This window comes from Marmota monax, unplaced genomic scaffold (assembly GCF_021218885.2).
Source record: "Marmota monax isolate L192 unplaced genomic scaffold, Marmota_monax_Labrador192_F-V1.1 WCK01_AAM20220418_F8-fsc00026, whole genome shotgun sequence".
NCBI classification, from domain to species: Eukaryota; Metazoa; Chordata; class Mammalia; order Rodentia; family Sciuridae; genus Marmota; species Marmota monax.
The window spans coordinates 408,853-422,651 of NW_026693108.1; the positions used below are offsets into that span (position 1 = coordinate 408,853).

The window sequence follows — 13,799 nt, forward strand, 5'->3', positions numbered from 1 at the left end:
CAGCGGGAGGGAGAGGTCCCCGAGCTGCACAGACAGGCCACAGAGGCAGCCCACGCTGGCACAGTGGCCCTGGCACAGCAGCACGCCAGCCACCTGCTGGAGATTCCAGCGCCCTACCCAGGGGCAGCACCCTTCTCAAGCCCTGCGGGCCCCTCGGCTGTCCCGGGTCCTTCTGCACCTGGCAGGCCTGACCAGGGAGGCTTCCTCCTGGGGTACTCTGGTCAGTGCAGAGGACACACCCAGAGTCCCAACTCTCTGGCCCTGACTCCGGCACCAGGGGCTCTAGCCCTGAGAAGGGACAGTGCCAGGTCATGCTGGTGGCTACCCTGGTGGCAGCAGGTGACAAGCAGAGGAGGGCAAGGCCTCCCCGGGCAGGCCCTGAGCCCCAGCTCCTGGCTGAGGAACCTCAGTGCCTTTGCCCACATTAACTAGGCATCGGGTGCACAGTGAGGGAAGGGACAAGCCTGTCAGGAGAGGAGGACACACCCCCGGCAGGCGCCACCACGTGGGCCTCGCTCTGCGGATGCCGAGTGCCCGCGTGTGTGGGCGTGTGTGGGGCCACCCCGGCACCCTCACCTCTCGCAGGTGTAGAGGTCGCAGCAGTAGCAGGTGTTGCTCCTCACCTTCAGTTGGCACTTGCCATTGAAAGAGTAGCAGGTGACCTGGGAACAGAGGGACTATCAGGTCCATCGGGGCCCTGGCTCCTTGTCCTTCCACTCATGCCAGGACCCTCCTGATCCTCTCAGGGCTCTCCCCCTCTAGGCACAGCGGGGAGATCCTTGCTGGTGTGAAACACAGACGCCTCTCTCCAAGATGCCCTAAGCACTGGACAACCTCTCTGGATCTGGAGTGGTGGTGGCCACTCTCTGCCCCTCCTCGGACGCTGACACTCAGTTTGAGAGGCCATGTTTGTTTAAACTAAGGAACCTCCACAGCACTGGCACAGGAGGGCCAAAGCCACATGGAGCTGAGTGCGAGACAGCGGTGGCCCCGGTATGGACAGCCATGTGGACTTGCCGTAAGCCACGTGTGCACCTGTGGTGGCCTCCAACCTGAGGCCACCAAGTGCCCTTGTCATTCCTGGCATCCCTCAGCTGGTATGAGACCACGCTGCAGCTGTCCTCAGCCCAGGAAAGAAAGCGGGCCATGTCACCCCAGGGCCTCGCTGCAGCACTGAGCCAGTACAGATGCCAACTAGAAGGCCACACGGGCAGCACAAATGAACCTCAGCTCCGTGTGCCACAGCTGTGGTTCCAAAGAACATACAGGACGTTGGCATGCCATAGCTGGCCCGAAACCATCCTGGAGCCCGGACATCTCGCCGCCTCACAGTGGGAAGGGCTACAGGAAGAACTCCTTCATCAAAACTGTCACCCTGTGACCAGACAGAGCTCCACCAGGGAAGCCGAGTGCCAAGCAGAGCTCACCTCTGTCTGGTAGACGTCATACAGGTACCCTGCCCCACTAGAGTAGAACTGGCATCTTCCTGTACTGAGGGGCCGTGGTTCCTAGAGAGAAGAAATCCTGATCAGGAGGGTCAAGGCGGTTCAGACCTGCCTGCTGAGGGCCCACAGGACAGAGGTCACCCCAGTGGAGCCTGCCAGAGAAGATAGCTGGCTCCTGTGCAGAGGTAGTGCAGCAGAAGCCCCAGCGCAGGAGCAGCCATGGGCCACTCAGCTGGACTGACAGGTCTGCTCCACCAGTCAACCAGGGAGAAGGGTGACAGCGCTCCGCCATACCACAGACACCTGACTCCTGCTCTGTTCCTAAGAGCAAAACTGCTTTTTTCTACTTTGGAAGGTAACAAGAGGGATTTCACTCAGACATCCCACCAGCCCATCTAAGCACCCACCCGACTGTCCACCTATTCATCCAGTCATTCACTCACCTATGCCTCTGTGCATCCACCCACCTGTGCATCACCACCTGCACATCCATCCATCCATCATCCATCATCCATCCCTCCCTCCATCTGCCCATCCACCCACCCACGCATCATCACCCACCCAACCACCCCACCCATCCACCATCCATCATCCTTCCATCTGTCCATCATACATACATACTAACATCTGTCAGTCCTCCATACATACAAACATCCATCTTTCCATGGGTCCCGAACCACCCACTCCACAGGCACGCGATGGTCTCATCCGTCTGTCTCCAACATTCATGGAGCACAGCCGCCTCAGACCCAAGGATGCCGAGATACAGCAGAGTTCCGGCCTGGTTCACAGACCAGTCAGGGAGTCAGACCCATAAACCAACGATTGCAAAATGCGTACGATTGCTGTAGCAGAGCAGACTGAGAGCTACAGGAAACCGGAGAAATGCCACAAGCCATGCCATCTGTGGAGGAGGTAGGGCCCGGCCATGTTTGGCTTTCTTACTGTGATCCTCCACTTCTCACACTCCTCCTTCTGACCAGAGAGACGTCTGCAGCCCTGGTCGTGCTGGAGGAGGAAACCACTCCTGTCTCTCAGCAGCAGATGCCGGGGCGTGGCACACACCAGGCCCGCTCTAGGTTCATCCAGCCACATCTCTGTCATTGTGGTGTCCTCTTCCTCGGGGCCACCATGCCAGGACCAGGGCATAAGAACACGCAGGAAAGACACCAGGTGTGCAGAGGTAAAGGTGGCCAGGAGGTGTGACATGGGAGGTTCGGACCGGCAGTGTCAGAGCTCCCAGACTCCACCAGGCGACCAGCACACTGGTTTCATCAAAGAGGTTCGTGGCATAGAAGTTAACTAGTGAGATCAAAGTAAAACACACAGACTCAGTTACCTTTTCCTATGACCAGGTCCGAGACGGCTCTCCCCTCTCTGGCTCTCCCCTCGAACCACCCGGTGGGGCAGCAAGGCCTACTCAGGACGAGCAGGAGAGAGAGAGAGCACGCCAGGGAGTGGGCTTTTATTGGGGAACTAGAAATTCAGGGGAAAATTCCATCCAGTGAAGGTCGAGGTGGGCAGCATTCCAAGGTCAGGGTCAGTGATTGGTCTCAGGGTCAGTGGTCAGTCACACCCCCACACGGACAGGCTCTCACACCTGGAGAGGGGGGGATAGCTCCGACACAGTTGGGCCAGAACGCCTCACACCCAATCCAGGAGGTGCCCAATTACGTGCGAGAATGGCTTCCCACACCAGACAGTGTTCAGGGACAGCGGTCAGTGGGTTCTCACCCCGTGGCACATGTCCCAGTGGAAAGTGACTCTGGGTGACAATGGTGTCTCAGAAGCATCATGGTACATCACTCTCTGGGAAGACCTTCTTTCAGTAATGGGGAGACCTGCACTGCCAGGGGCCGCACCAGGGTGGACTGAGTCAGATGGTCTCCTGTCCAGCCTGGCCACCATCAGCAAGGTCATGGGGGAATATAAGAGGCCAGCAGTCCATCCCACTCCATCATGTGCAAATCAATGTGTCATACGTGACGATCACACCCCTCAGCTCCATGTACGCCCCTCAGTGTGTCCCCTGCAGCCACTCCTCTCCCACTCCACTGTGCCCCTCAGTGTGTCCCCTGCAGCCACTCCTCTCCTACTCCACTGTGCCCCTCAGTGTGTCCCCTGCAGCCACTCCTCTCCCACTCCACTGTGCCCCTCAGTGTGTCCCCTGCAGCCACTCCTCTCCCACTCCACTGTGCCCCTCAGTGTGTCCCCTGCAGCCACTCCTCTCCCACTCCACTGTGCCCCTCAGTGTGTCCCCTGCAGCCACTCCTCTCCTACTCCACTGTGCCCCTCAGTGTGTCCCCTGCAGCCACTCTTCTCCCACTCCACTGTGCCCCTCAGTGTGTCCCCTGCAGCCACTCCTCTCCCACTCCACTGTGCCCCTCAGTGTGTCCCCTGCAGCCACTCCTCTCCCACTCCACTGTGCCCCTCAGTGTGTCCCCTGCAGCCACTCCTCTCCCACTCCACTGTGCCCCTCAGTGTGTCCCCTGCAGCCACTCCTCTCCCACTCCACTGTGCCCCTCAGTGTGTCCCCTTGTGGCCACTCCTCTCCCACTCCACTGTGCCCCTCAGTGTGTCCCCTGCAGCCACTCCTCTCCCACTCCACTGTGCCCCCTCAGTGTGTCCCCTGCGGCCACTCCTCTCCCACTCCACTGTGCCCCTCAGTGTGTCCCCTGCAGCCACTCCTCTCCCACTCCACTGTGCCCCTCAGTGTGTCCCCTGCAGCCACTCCTCTCCCACTCCACTGTGCCCCTCAGTGTGTCCCCTGCAGCCACTCCTCTCCACTCCACTGTGCCCCTCAGTGTGTCCCCTGCAGCCACTCCTCTCCCACTCCACTGTGCCCCTCAGTGTGTCCCCTGCAGCCACTCCTCTCCCACTCCACTGTGCCCCTCAGTGTGTCCCCTGCAGCCACTCCTCTCCCACTCCACTGTGCCCCTCAGTGTGTCCCCTGCAGCCACTCCTCTCCTACTCCACTGTGCCCCTCAGTGTGTCCCCTGCAGCCACTCCTCTCCCACTCCACTGTGCCCCTCAGTGTGTCCCCTGCAGCCACTCCTCTCCCACTCCACTGTGCCCCTCAGTGTGTCCCCTGCAGCCACTCCTCTCCCACTCCACTGTGCCCCTCAGTGTGTCCCCTGCAGCCACTCCTCTCCCACTCCACTGTGCCCCTCAGTGTGTCCCCTGCAGCCACTCCTCTCCCACTCCACTGTGCCCCTCAGTGTGTCCCCTGCAGCCACTCCTCTCCCACTCCACTGTGCCCCTCAGTGTGTCCCCTGCAGCCACTCCTCTCCCACTCCACTGTGCCCCTCAGTGTGTCCCCTGCAGCCACTCCTCTCCCACTCCACTGTGCCCCCCTCAGTGTGTCCCCCTGCGGCCACTCCTCTCCCACTCCACTGTGCCCCTCAGTGTGTCCCCTGCAGCCACTCCTCTCCCACTCCACTGTGCCCCTCAGTGTGTCCCCTGCAGCCACTCCTCTCCCACTCCACTGTGCCCCTCAGTGTGTCCCCTGCAGCCACTCCTCTCCCACTCCACTGTGCCCCTCAGTGTGTCCCCTGCAGCCACTCCTCTCCCACTCCACTGTGCCCCTCAGTGTGTCCCCTGCAGCCACTCCTCTCCCACTCCACTGTGCCCCTCAGTGTGTCCCCTGCAGCCACTCCTCTCCCACTCCACTGTGCCCCTCAGTGTGTCCCCTGCAGCCACTCCTCTCCCACTCCACTGTGCCCCTCAGTGTGTCCCCTGCAGCCACTCCTCTCCCACTCCACTGTGCCCCTCAGTGTGTCCCCTGCAGCCACTCCTCTCCCCCTCCCCTGTGCCCCTCAGTGTGTCCCCTGCAGCCACTCCTCTCCCACTCCACTGTGCCCCTCAGTGTGTCCCCTGCAGCCACTCCTCTCCCACTCCACTGCCCCTCAGTGTGTCCCCTGCAGCCACTCCTCTCCCACTCCACTGTGTCCCCCTCAGTGTGTCCCCTGCAGCCACTCCTCTCCCACTCCACTGTGCCCCTCAGTGTGTCCCCTGCAGCCACTCCTCTCCCACTCCACTGTGCCCCTCAGTGTGTCCCCTGCAGCCACTCCTCTCCCACTCCACTGTGTGCCCCTCAGTGTGTCCCCTGCAGCCACTCCTCTCCCACTCCACTGTGCCCCTCAGTGTGTCCCCTGCAGCCACTCCTCTCCCACTCCACTGTGCCCCTCAGTGTGTCCCCTGCAGCCACTCCTCTCCCACTCCACTGTGCCCCTCAGTGTGTCCCCTGCAGCCACTCCTCTCCCACTCCACTGTGCCCCTCAGTGTGTCCCCTGCAGCCACTCCTCTCCCGCTCCACTGTGCCCCTCAGTGTGTCCCCTGCAGCCACTCCTCTCCCCCTCCCCTGTGCCCCTCAGTGTGTCCCCTGCAGCCACTCCTCTCCCACTCCACTGTGTCCCCCTCAGTGTGTCCCCTGCAGCCACTCCTCTCCCACTCCACTGTGCCCCTCAGTGTGTCCCCTGCAGCCACTCCTCTCCCACTCCACTGTGCCCCTCAGTGTGTCCCCTGCAGCCACTCCTCTCCCACTCCACTGTGCCCCTCAGTGTGTCCCCTGCAGCCACTCCTCTCCCACTCCACTGTGCCCCTCAGTGTGTCCCCTGCAGCCACTCCTCTCCCACTCCACTGTGCCCCTCAGTGTGTCCCCTGCAGCCACTCCTCTCCCACTCCACTGTGCCCCTCAGTGTGTCCCCTGCAGCCACTCCTCTCCCACTCCACTGTGCCCCTCAGTGTGTCCCCTGCAGCCACTCCTCTCCCACTCCACTGTGCCCCTCAGTGTGTCCCCTGCAGCCACTCCTCTCCCACTCCACTGTGCCCCTCAGTGTGTCCCCTGCAGCCACTCCTCTCCCACTCCACTGTGCCCCTCAGTGTGTCCCCTGCAGCCACTCCTCTCCCACTCCACTGTGCCCCTCAGTGTGTCCCCTGCAGCCACTCCTCTCCCACTCCACTGTGCCCCTCAGTGTGTCCCCTGCAGCCACTCCTCTCCCACTCCACTGTGCCCCTCAGTGTGTCCCCTGCAGCCACTCCTCTCCCACTCCACTGTGCCCCTCAGTGTGTCCCCTGCAGCCACTCCTCTCCCACTCCACTGTGCCCCTCAGTGTGTCCCCTGCAGCCACTCCTCTCCCACTCCACTGTGCCCCTCAGTGTGTCCCCTGCAGCCACTCCTCTCCCACTCCACTGTGCCCCTCAGTGTGTCCCCTGCAGCCACTCCTCTCCCACTCCACTGTGCCCCTCAGTGTGTCCCCTGCAGCCACTCCTCTCCCACTCCACTGTGCCCCTCAGTGTGTCCCCTGCAGCCACTCCTCTCCCACTCCACTGTGCCCCTCAGTGTGTCCCCTGCAGCCACTCCTCTCCCACTCCACTGTGCCCCTCAGTGTGTCCCCTGCAGCCACTCCTCTCCCACTCCACTGTGCCCCTCAGTGTGTCCCCTGCAGCCACTCCTCTCCCACTCCACTGTGCCCCTCAGTGTGTCCCCTGCAGCCACTCCTCTCCCACTCCACTGTGCCCCTCAGTGTGTCCCCTGCAGCCACTCCTCTCCCACTCCACTGTGCCCCTCAGTGTGTCCCCTGCAGCCACTCCTCTCCCACTCCACTGTGCCCCTCAGTGTGTCCCCTGCAGCCACTCCTCTCCCACTCCACTGTGCCCCTCAGTGTGTCCCCTGCAGCCCCTCCTCTCCCCCTCCACTGTGTGCCCCTCAGTGTGTCCCCTGCAGCCACCCCTCCCCCACTACACTGTGCCCCTCAGTGTGTCCCCTGCAGCCACTCCTCTCCCACTCCACTGTGCCCCTCAGTGTGTCCCCTGCAGCCACTCCTCTCCCACTCCACTGTGCCCCTCAGTGTGTCCCCTGCAGCCACTCCTCTCCCACTCCACTGTGCCCCTCAGTGTGTCCCCTGCAGCCACTCCTCTCCCACTCCACTGTGCCCCTCAGTGTGTCCCCTGCAGCCACTCCTCTCCCACTCCACTGTGCCCCTCAGTGTGTCCCCTGCAGCCACTCCTCTCCCACTCCACTGTGCCCCTCAGTGTGTCCCCTGCAGCCACTCCTCTCCCACTCCACTGTGCCCCTCAGTGTGTCCCCTGCAGCCACTCCTCTCCCACTCCACTGTGCCCCTCAGTGTGTCCCCTGCAGCCACTCCTCTCCCACTCCACTGTGCCCCTCAGTGTGTCCCCTGCAGCCACTCCTCTCCCACTCCACTGTGCCCCTCAGTGTGTCCCCTGCAGCCACTCCTCTCCCACTCCACTGTGCCCCTCAGTGTGTCCCCTGCAGCCACTCCTCTCCCACTCCACTGTGCCCCTCAGTGTGTCCCCTGCAGCCACTCCTCTCCCACTCCACTGTGCCCCTCAGTGTGTCCCCTGCAGCCACTCCTCTCCCACTCCACTGTGCCCCTCAGTGTGTCCCCTGCAGCCACTCCTCTCCCACTCCACTGTGCCCCTCAGTGTGTCCCCTGCAGCCACTCCTCTCCCACTCCACTGTGCCCCTCAGTGTGTCCCCTGCAGCCACTCCTCTCCCACTCCACTGTGCCCCTCAGTGTGTCCCCTGCAGCCACTCCTCTCCCACTCCACTGTGCCCCTCAGTGTGTCCCCTGCAGCCACTCCTCTCCCACTCCACTGTGCCCCTCAGTGTGTCCCCTGCAGCCACTCCTCTCCCACTCCACTGTGCCCCTCAGTGTGTCCCCTGCAGCCACTCCTCTCCCACTCCACTGTGCCCCTCAGTGTGTCCCCTGCAGCCACTCCTCTCCCACTCCACTGTGCCCCTCAGTGTGTCCCCTGCAGCCACTCCTCTCCCACTCCACTGTGCCCCTCAGTGTGTCCCCTGCAGCCACTCCTCTCCCACTCCACTGTGCCCCTCTGTGTGTCCCCTGCAGCCACTCCTCTCCTACTCCACTGCCCCTCAGTGTGTCCCCTGCAGCCACTCCTCTCCCACTCCACTGTGCCCCTCAGTGTGTCCCCTGCAGCCACTCCTCTCCCACTCCACTGTGCCCCTCAGTGTGTCCCCTGCAGCCACTCCTCTCCCACTCCACTGTGCCCCTCAGTGTGTCCCCTGCAGCCACTCCTCTCCCACTCCACTGTGCCCCTCAGTGTGTCCCCTGCAGCCACTCCTCTCCCACTCCACTGTGCCCCTCAGTGTGTCCCCTGCAGCCACTCCTCTCCTACTCCACTGTGCCCCTCAGTGTGTCCCCTGCAGCCACTCCTCTCCCACTCCACTGTGCCCCTCAGTGTGTCCCCTGCAGCCACTCCTCTCCCACTCCACTGTGCCCCTCAGTGTGTCCCCTGCAGCCACTCCTCTCCCACTCCACTGTGCCCCTCAGTGTGTCCCCTGCAGCCACTCCTCTCCCACTCCACTGTGCCCCTCAGTGTGTCCCCTGCAGCCACTCCTCTCCCACTCCACTGTGCCCCTCAGTGTGTCCCCTGCAGCCACTCCTCTCCCACTCCACTGTGCCCCTCAGTGTGTCCCCTGCAGCCACTCCTCTCCCACTCCACTGTGCCCCTCAGTGTGTCCCCTGCAGCCACTCCTCTCCCACTCCACTGTGCCCCTCAGTGTGTCCCCTGCAGCCACTCCTCTCCCACTCCACTGTGCCCCTCAGTGTGTCCCCTGCAGCCACTCCTCTCCTACTCCACTGTGCCCCTCAGTGTGTCCCCTGCAGCCACTCCTCTCCCACTCCACTGTGCCCCTCAGTGTGTCCCCTGCAGCCACTCCTCTCCCACTCCACTGTGCCCCTCAGTGTGTCCCCTGCAGCCACTCCTCTCCCACTCCACTGTGCCCCTCAGTGTGTCCCCTGCAGCCACTCCTCTCCCACTCCACTGTGCCCCTCAGTGTGTCCCCTGCAGCCACTCCTCTCCCACTCCACTGTGCCCCTCAGTGTGTCCCCTGCAGCCACTCCTCTCCCACTCCACTGTGCCCCTCAGTGTGTCCCCTGCAGCCACTCCTCTCCCACTCCACTGTGCCCCTCAGTGTGTCCCCTGCAGCCACTCCTCTCCCACTCCACTGTGCCCCTCAGTGTGTCCCCTGCAGCCACTCCTCTCCCACTCCACTGTGCCCCTCAGTGTGTCCCCTGCAGCCACTCCTCTCCCACTCCACTGTGCCCCTCAGTGTGTCCCCTGCAGCCACTCCTCTCCCACTCCACTGTGCCCCTCAGTGTGTCCCCTGCAGCCACTCCTCTCCCACTCCACTGTGCCCCTCAGTGTGTCCCCTGCAGCCACTCCTCTCCCACTCCACTGTGCCCCTCAGTGTGTCCCCTGCAGCCACTCCTCTCCCACTCCACTGTGCCCCTCAGTGTGTCCCCTGCAGCCACTCCTCTCCCACTCCACTGTGCCCCTCAGTGTGTCCCCTGCAGCCACTCCTCTCCCACTCCACTGTGCCCCTCAGTGTGTCCCCTGCAGCCACTCCTCTCCCACTCCACTGTGCCCCTCAGTGTGTCCCCTGCAGCCACTCCTCTCCCACTCCACTGTGCCCCTCAGTGTGTCCCCTGCAGCCACTCCTCTCCCACTCCACTGTGCCCCTCAGTGTGTCCCCTGCAGCCACTCCTCTCCCACTCCACTGTGCCCCTCAGTGTGTCCCCTGCAGCCACTCCTCTCCCACTCCACTGTGCCCCTCAGTGTGTCCCCTGCAGCCACTCCTCTCCCACTCCACTGTGCCCCTCAGTGTGTCCCCTGCAGCCACTCCTCTCCCACTCCACTGTGCCCCTCAGTGTGTCCCCTGCAGCCACTCCTCTCCCACTCCACTGTGCCCCTCAGTGTGTCCCCTGCAGCCACTCCTCTCCCACTCCACTGTGCCCCTCAGTGTGTCCCCTGCAGCCACTCCTCTCCCACTCCACTGTGCCCCTCAGTGTGTCCCCTGCAGCCACTCCTCTCCCACTCCACTGTGCCCCTCAGTGTGTCCCCTGCAGCCACTCCTCTCCCACTCCACTGTGCCCCTCAGTGTGTCCCCTGCAGCCACTCCTCTCCCACTCCACTGTGCCCCTCAGTGTGTCCCCTGCAGCCACTCCTCTCCTACTCCACTGTGCCCCTCAGTGTGTCCCCTGCAGCCACTCCTCTCCCACTCCACTGTGCCCCTCAGTGTGTCCCCTGCAGCCACTCCTCTCCCACTCCACTGTGCCCCTCAGTGTGTCCCCTGCAGCCACTCCTCTCCCACTCCACTGTGCCCCTCAGTGTGTCCCCTGCAGCCACTCCTCTCCCACTCCACTGTGCCCCTCAGTGTGTCCCCTGCAGCCACTCCTCTCCCACTCCACTGTGCCCCTCAGTGTGTCCCCTGCAGCCACTCCTCTCCCACTCCACTGTGCCCCTCAGTGTGTCCCCTGCAGCCACTCCTCTCCCACTCCACTGTGCCCCTCAGTGTGTCCCCTGCAGCCACTCCTCTCCCACTCCACTGTGCCCCTCAGTGTGTCCCCTGCAGCCACTCCTCTCCCACTCCACTGTGCCCCTCAGTGTGTCCCCTGCAGCCACTCCTCTCCCACTCCACTGTGCCCCTCAGTGTGTCCCCTGCAGCCACTCCTCTCCCACTCCACTGTGCCCCTCAGTGTGTCCCCTGCAGCCACTCCTCTCCCACTCCACTGTGCCCCTCAGTGTGTCCCCTGCAGCCACTCCTCTCCCACTCCACTGTGCCCCTCAGTGTGTCCCCTGCAGCCACTCCTCTCCCACTCCACTGTGCCCCTCAGTGTGTCCCCTGCAGCCACTCCTCTCCCACTCCACTGTGCCCCTCAGTGTGTCCCCTGCAGCCACTCCTCTCCCACTCCACTGTGCCCCTCAGTGTGTCCCCTGCAGCCACTCCTCTCCTACTCCACTGTGCCCCTCAGTGTGTCCCCTGCAGCCACTCCTCTCCCACTCCACTGTGCCCCTCAGTGTGTCCCCTGCAGCCACTCCTCTCCCACTCCACTGTGCCCCTCAGTGTGTCCCCTGCAGCCACTCCTCTCCCACTCCACTGTGCCCCTCAGTGTGTCCCCTGCAGCCACTCCTCTCCCACTCCACTGTGCCCCTCAGTGTGTCCCCTGCAGCCACTCCTCTCCCACTCCACTGTGCCCCTCAGTGTGTCCCCTGCAGCCACTCCTCTCCCACTCCACTGTGCCCCTCAGTGTGTCCCCTGCAGCCACTCCTCTCCCACTCCACTGTGCCCCTCAGTGTGTCCCCTGCAGCCACTCCTCTCCCACTCCACTGTGCCCCTCAGTGTGTCCCCTGCAGCCACTCCTCTCCCACTCCACTGTGCCCCTCAGTGTGTCCCCTGCAGCCACTCCTCTCCCACTCCACTGTGCCCCTCAGTGTGTCCCCTGCAGCCACTCCTCTCCCACTCCACTGTGCCCCTCAGTGTGTCCCCTGCAGCCACTCCTCTCCCACTCCACTGTGCCCCTCAGTGTGTCCCCTGCAGCCACTCCTCTCCCACTCCACTGTGCCCCTCAGTGTGTCCCCTGCAGCCACTCCTCTCCCACTCCACTGTGCCCCTCAGTGTGTCCCCTGCAGCCACTCCTCTCCCACTCCACTGTGCCCCTCAGTGTGTCCCCTGCAGCCACTCCTCTCCCACTCCACTGTGCCCCTCAGTGTGTCCCCTGCAGCCACTCCTCTCCCACTCCACTGTGCCCCTCAGTGTGTCCCCTGCAGCCACTCCTCTCCCACTCCACTGTGCCCCTCAGTGTGTCCCCTGCAGCCACTCCTCTCCCACTCCACTGTGCCCCTCAGTGTGTCCCCTGCAGCCACTCCTCTCCCACTCCACTGTGCCCCTCAGTGTGTCCCCTGCAGCCACTCCTCTCCCACTCCACTGTGCCCCTCAGTGTGTCCCCTGCAGCCACTCCTCTCCCACTCCACTGTGCCCCTCAGTGTGTCCCCTGCAGCCACTCCTCTCCCACTCCACTGTGCCCCTCAGTGTGTCCCCTGCAGCCACTCCTCTCCCACTCCACTGTGCCCCTCAGTGTGTCCCCTGCAGCCACTCCTCTCCCACTCCACTGTGCCCCTCAGTGTGTCCCCTGCAGCCACTCCTCTCCCACTCCACTGTGCCCCTCAGTGTGTCCCCTGCAGCCACTCCTCTCCCACTCCACTGTGCCCCTCAGTGTGTCCCCTGCAGCCACTCCTCTCCCACTCCACTGTGCCCCTCAGTGTGTCCCCTGCAGCCACTCCTCTCCCACTCCACTGTGCCCCTCAGTGTGTCCCCTGCAGCCACTCCTCTCCCACTCCACTGTGCCCCTCAGTGTGTCCCCTGCAGCCACTCCTCTCCCACTCCACTGTGCCCCTCAGTGTGTCCCCTGCAGCCACTCCTCTCCCACTCCACTGTGCCCCTCAGTGTGTCCCCTGCAGCCACTCCTCTCCCACTCCACTGTGCCCCTCAGTGTGTCCCCTGCAGCCACTCCTCTCCCACTCCACTGTGCCCCTCAGTGTGTCCCCTGCAGCCACTCCTCTCCCACTCCACTGTGCCCCTCAGTGTGTCCCCTGCAGCCACTCCTCTCCCACTCCACTGTGCCCCTCAGTGTGTCCCCTGCAGCCACTCCTCTCCCACTCCACTGTGCCCCTCAGTGTGTCCCCTGCAGCCACTCCTCTCCCACTCCACTGTGCCCCTCAGTGTGTCCCCTGCAGCCACTCCTCTCCCACTCCACTGTGCCCCTCAGTGTGTCCCCTGCAGCCACTCCTCTCCCACTCCACTGTGCCCCTCAGTGTGTCCCCTGCAGCCACTCCTCTCCCACTCCACTGTGCCCCTCAGTGTGTCCCCTGCAGCCACTCCTCTCCCACTCCACTGTGCCCCTCAGTGTGTCCCCTGCAGCCACTCCTCTCCCACTCCACTGTGCCCCTCAGTGTGTCCCCTGCAGCCACTCCTCTCCCACTCCACTGTGCCCCTCAGTGTGTCCCCTGCAGCCACTCCTCTCCCACTCCACTGTGCCCCTCAGTGTGTCCCCTGCAGCCACTCCTCTCCCACTCCACTGTGCCCCTCAGTGTGTCCCCTGCAGCCACTCCTCTCCCACTCCACTGTGCCCCTCAGTGTGTCCCCTGCAGCCACTCCTCTCCTACTCCACTGTGCCCCTCAGTGTGTCCCCTGCAGCCACTCCTCTCCCACTCCACTGTGCCCCTCAGTGTGTCCCCTGCAGCCACTCCTCTCCCACTCCACTGTGCCCCTCAGTGTGTCCCCTGCAGCCACTCCTCTCCCACTCCACTGTGCCCCTCAGTGTGTCCCCTGCAGCCACTCCTCTCCCACTCCACTGTGCCCCTCAGTGTGTCCCCTGCAGCCACTCCTCTCCCACTCCACTGTGCCCCTCAGTGTGTCCCCTGCAGCCACTCCTCTCCCACTCCACTGTGCCCCTCAGTGTGTCCCCTGCAGCCACTCCTCTCCCACTCCACTGTGCCCCTCAGTGTGTCCCCTGCAGCCACTCC

The 13,799-nt window shown here is 63.5% G+C and overlaps 1 protein-coding gene across 3 annotated transcripts in view; it reads right to left on the minus strand.

Annotated features, from left to right (window-relative positions):
• The window catches only part of Tmem255b (transmembrane protein 255B), a 53,640-nt gene that overhangs the window by 14,599 nt on the left and 25,242 nt on the right, over nt 1–13,799 (minus strand). For all 3 annotated transcript variants that reach the window (XM_046454940.2, XM_046454939.2, XM_046454937.2), the window contains 2 exons: nt 1,428–1,508; nt 577–662 (listed from right to left, as the gene is read on the minus strand). In XM_046454940.2, the coding sequence (XP_046310896.1) occupies nt 577–662; nt 1,428–1,508 (167 nt within the window). The remainder of the gene's footprint in view (nt 1–576; nt 663–1,427; nt 1,509–13,799) is intronic.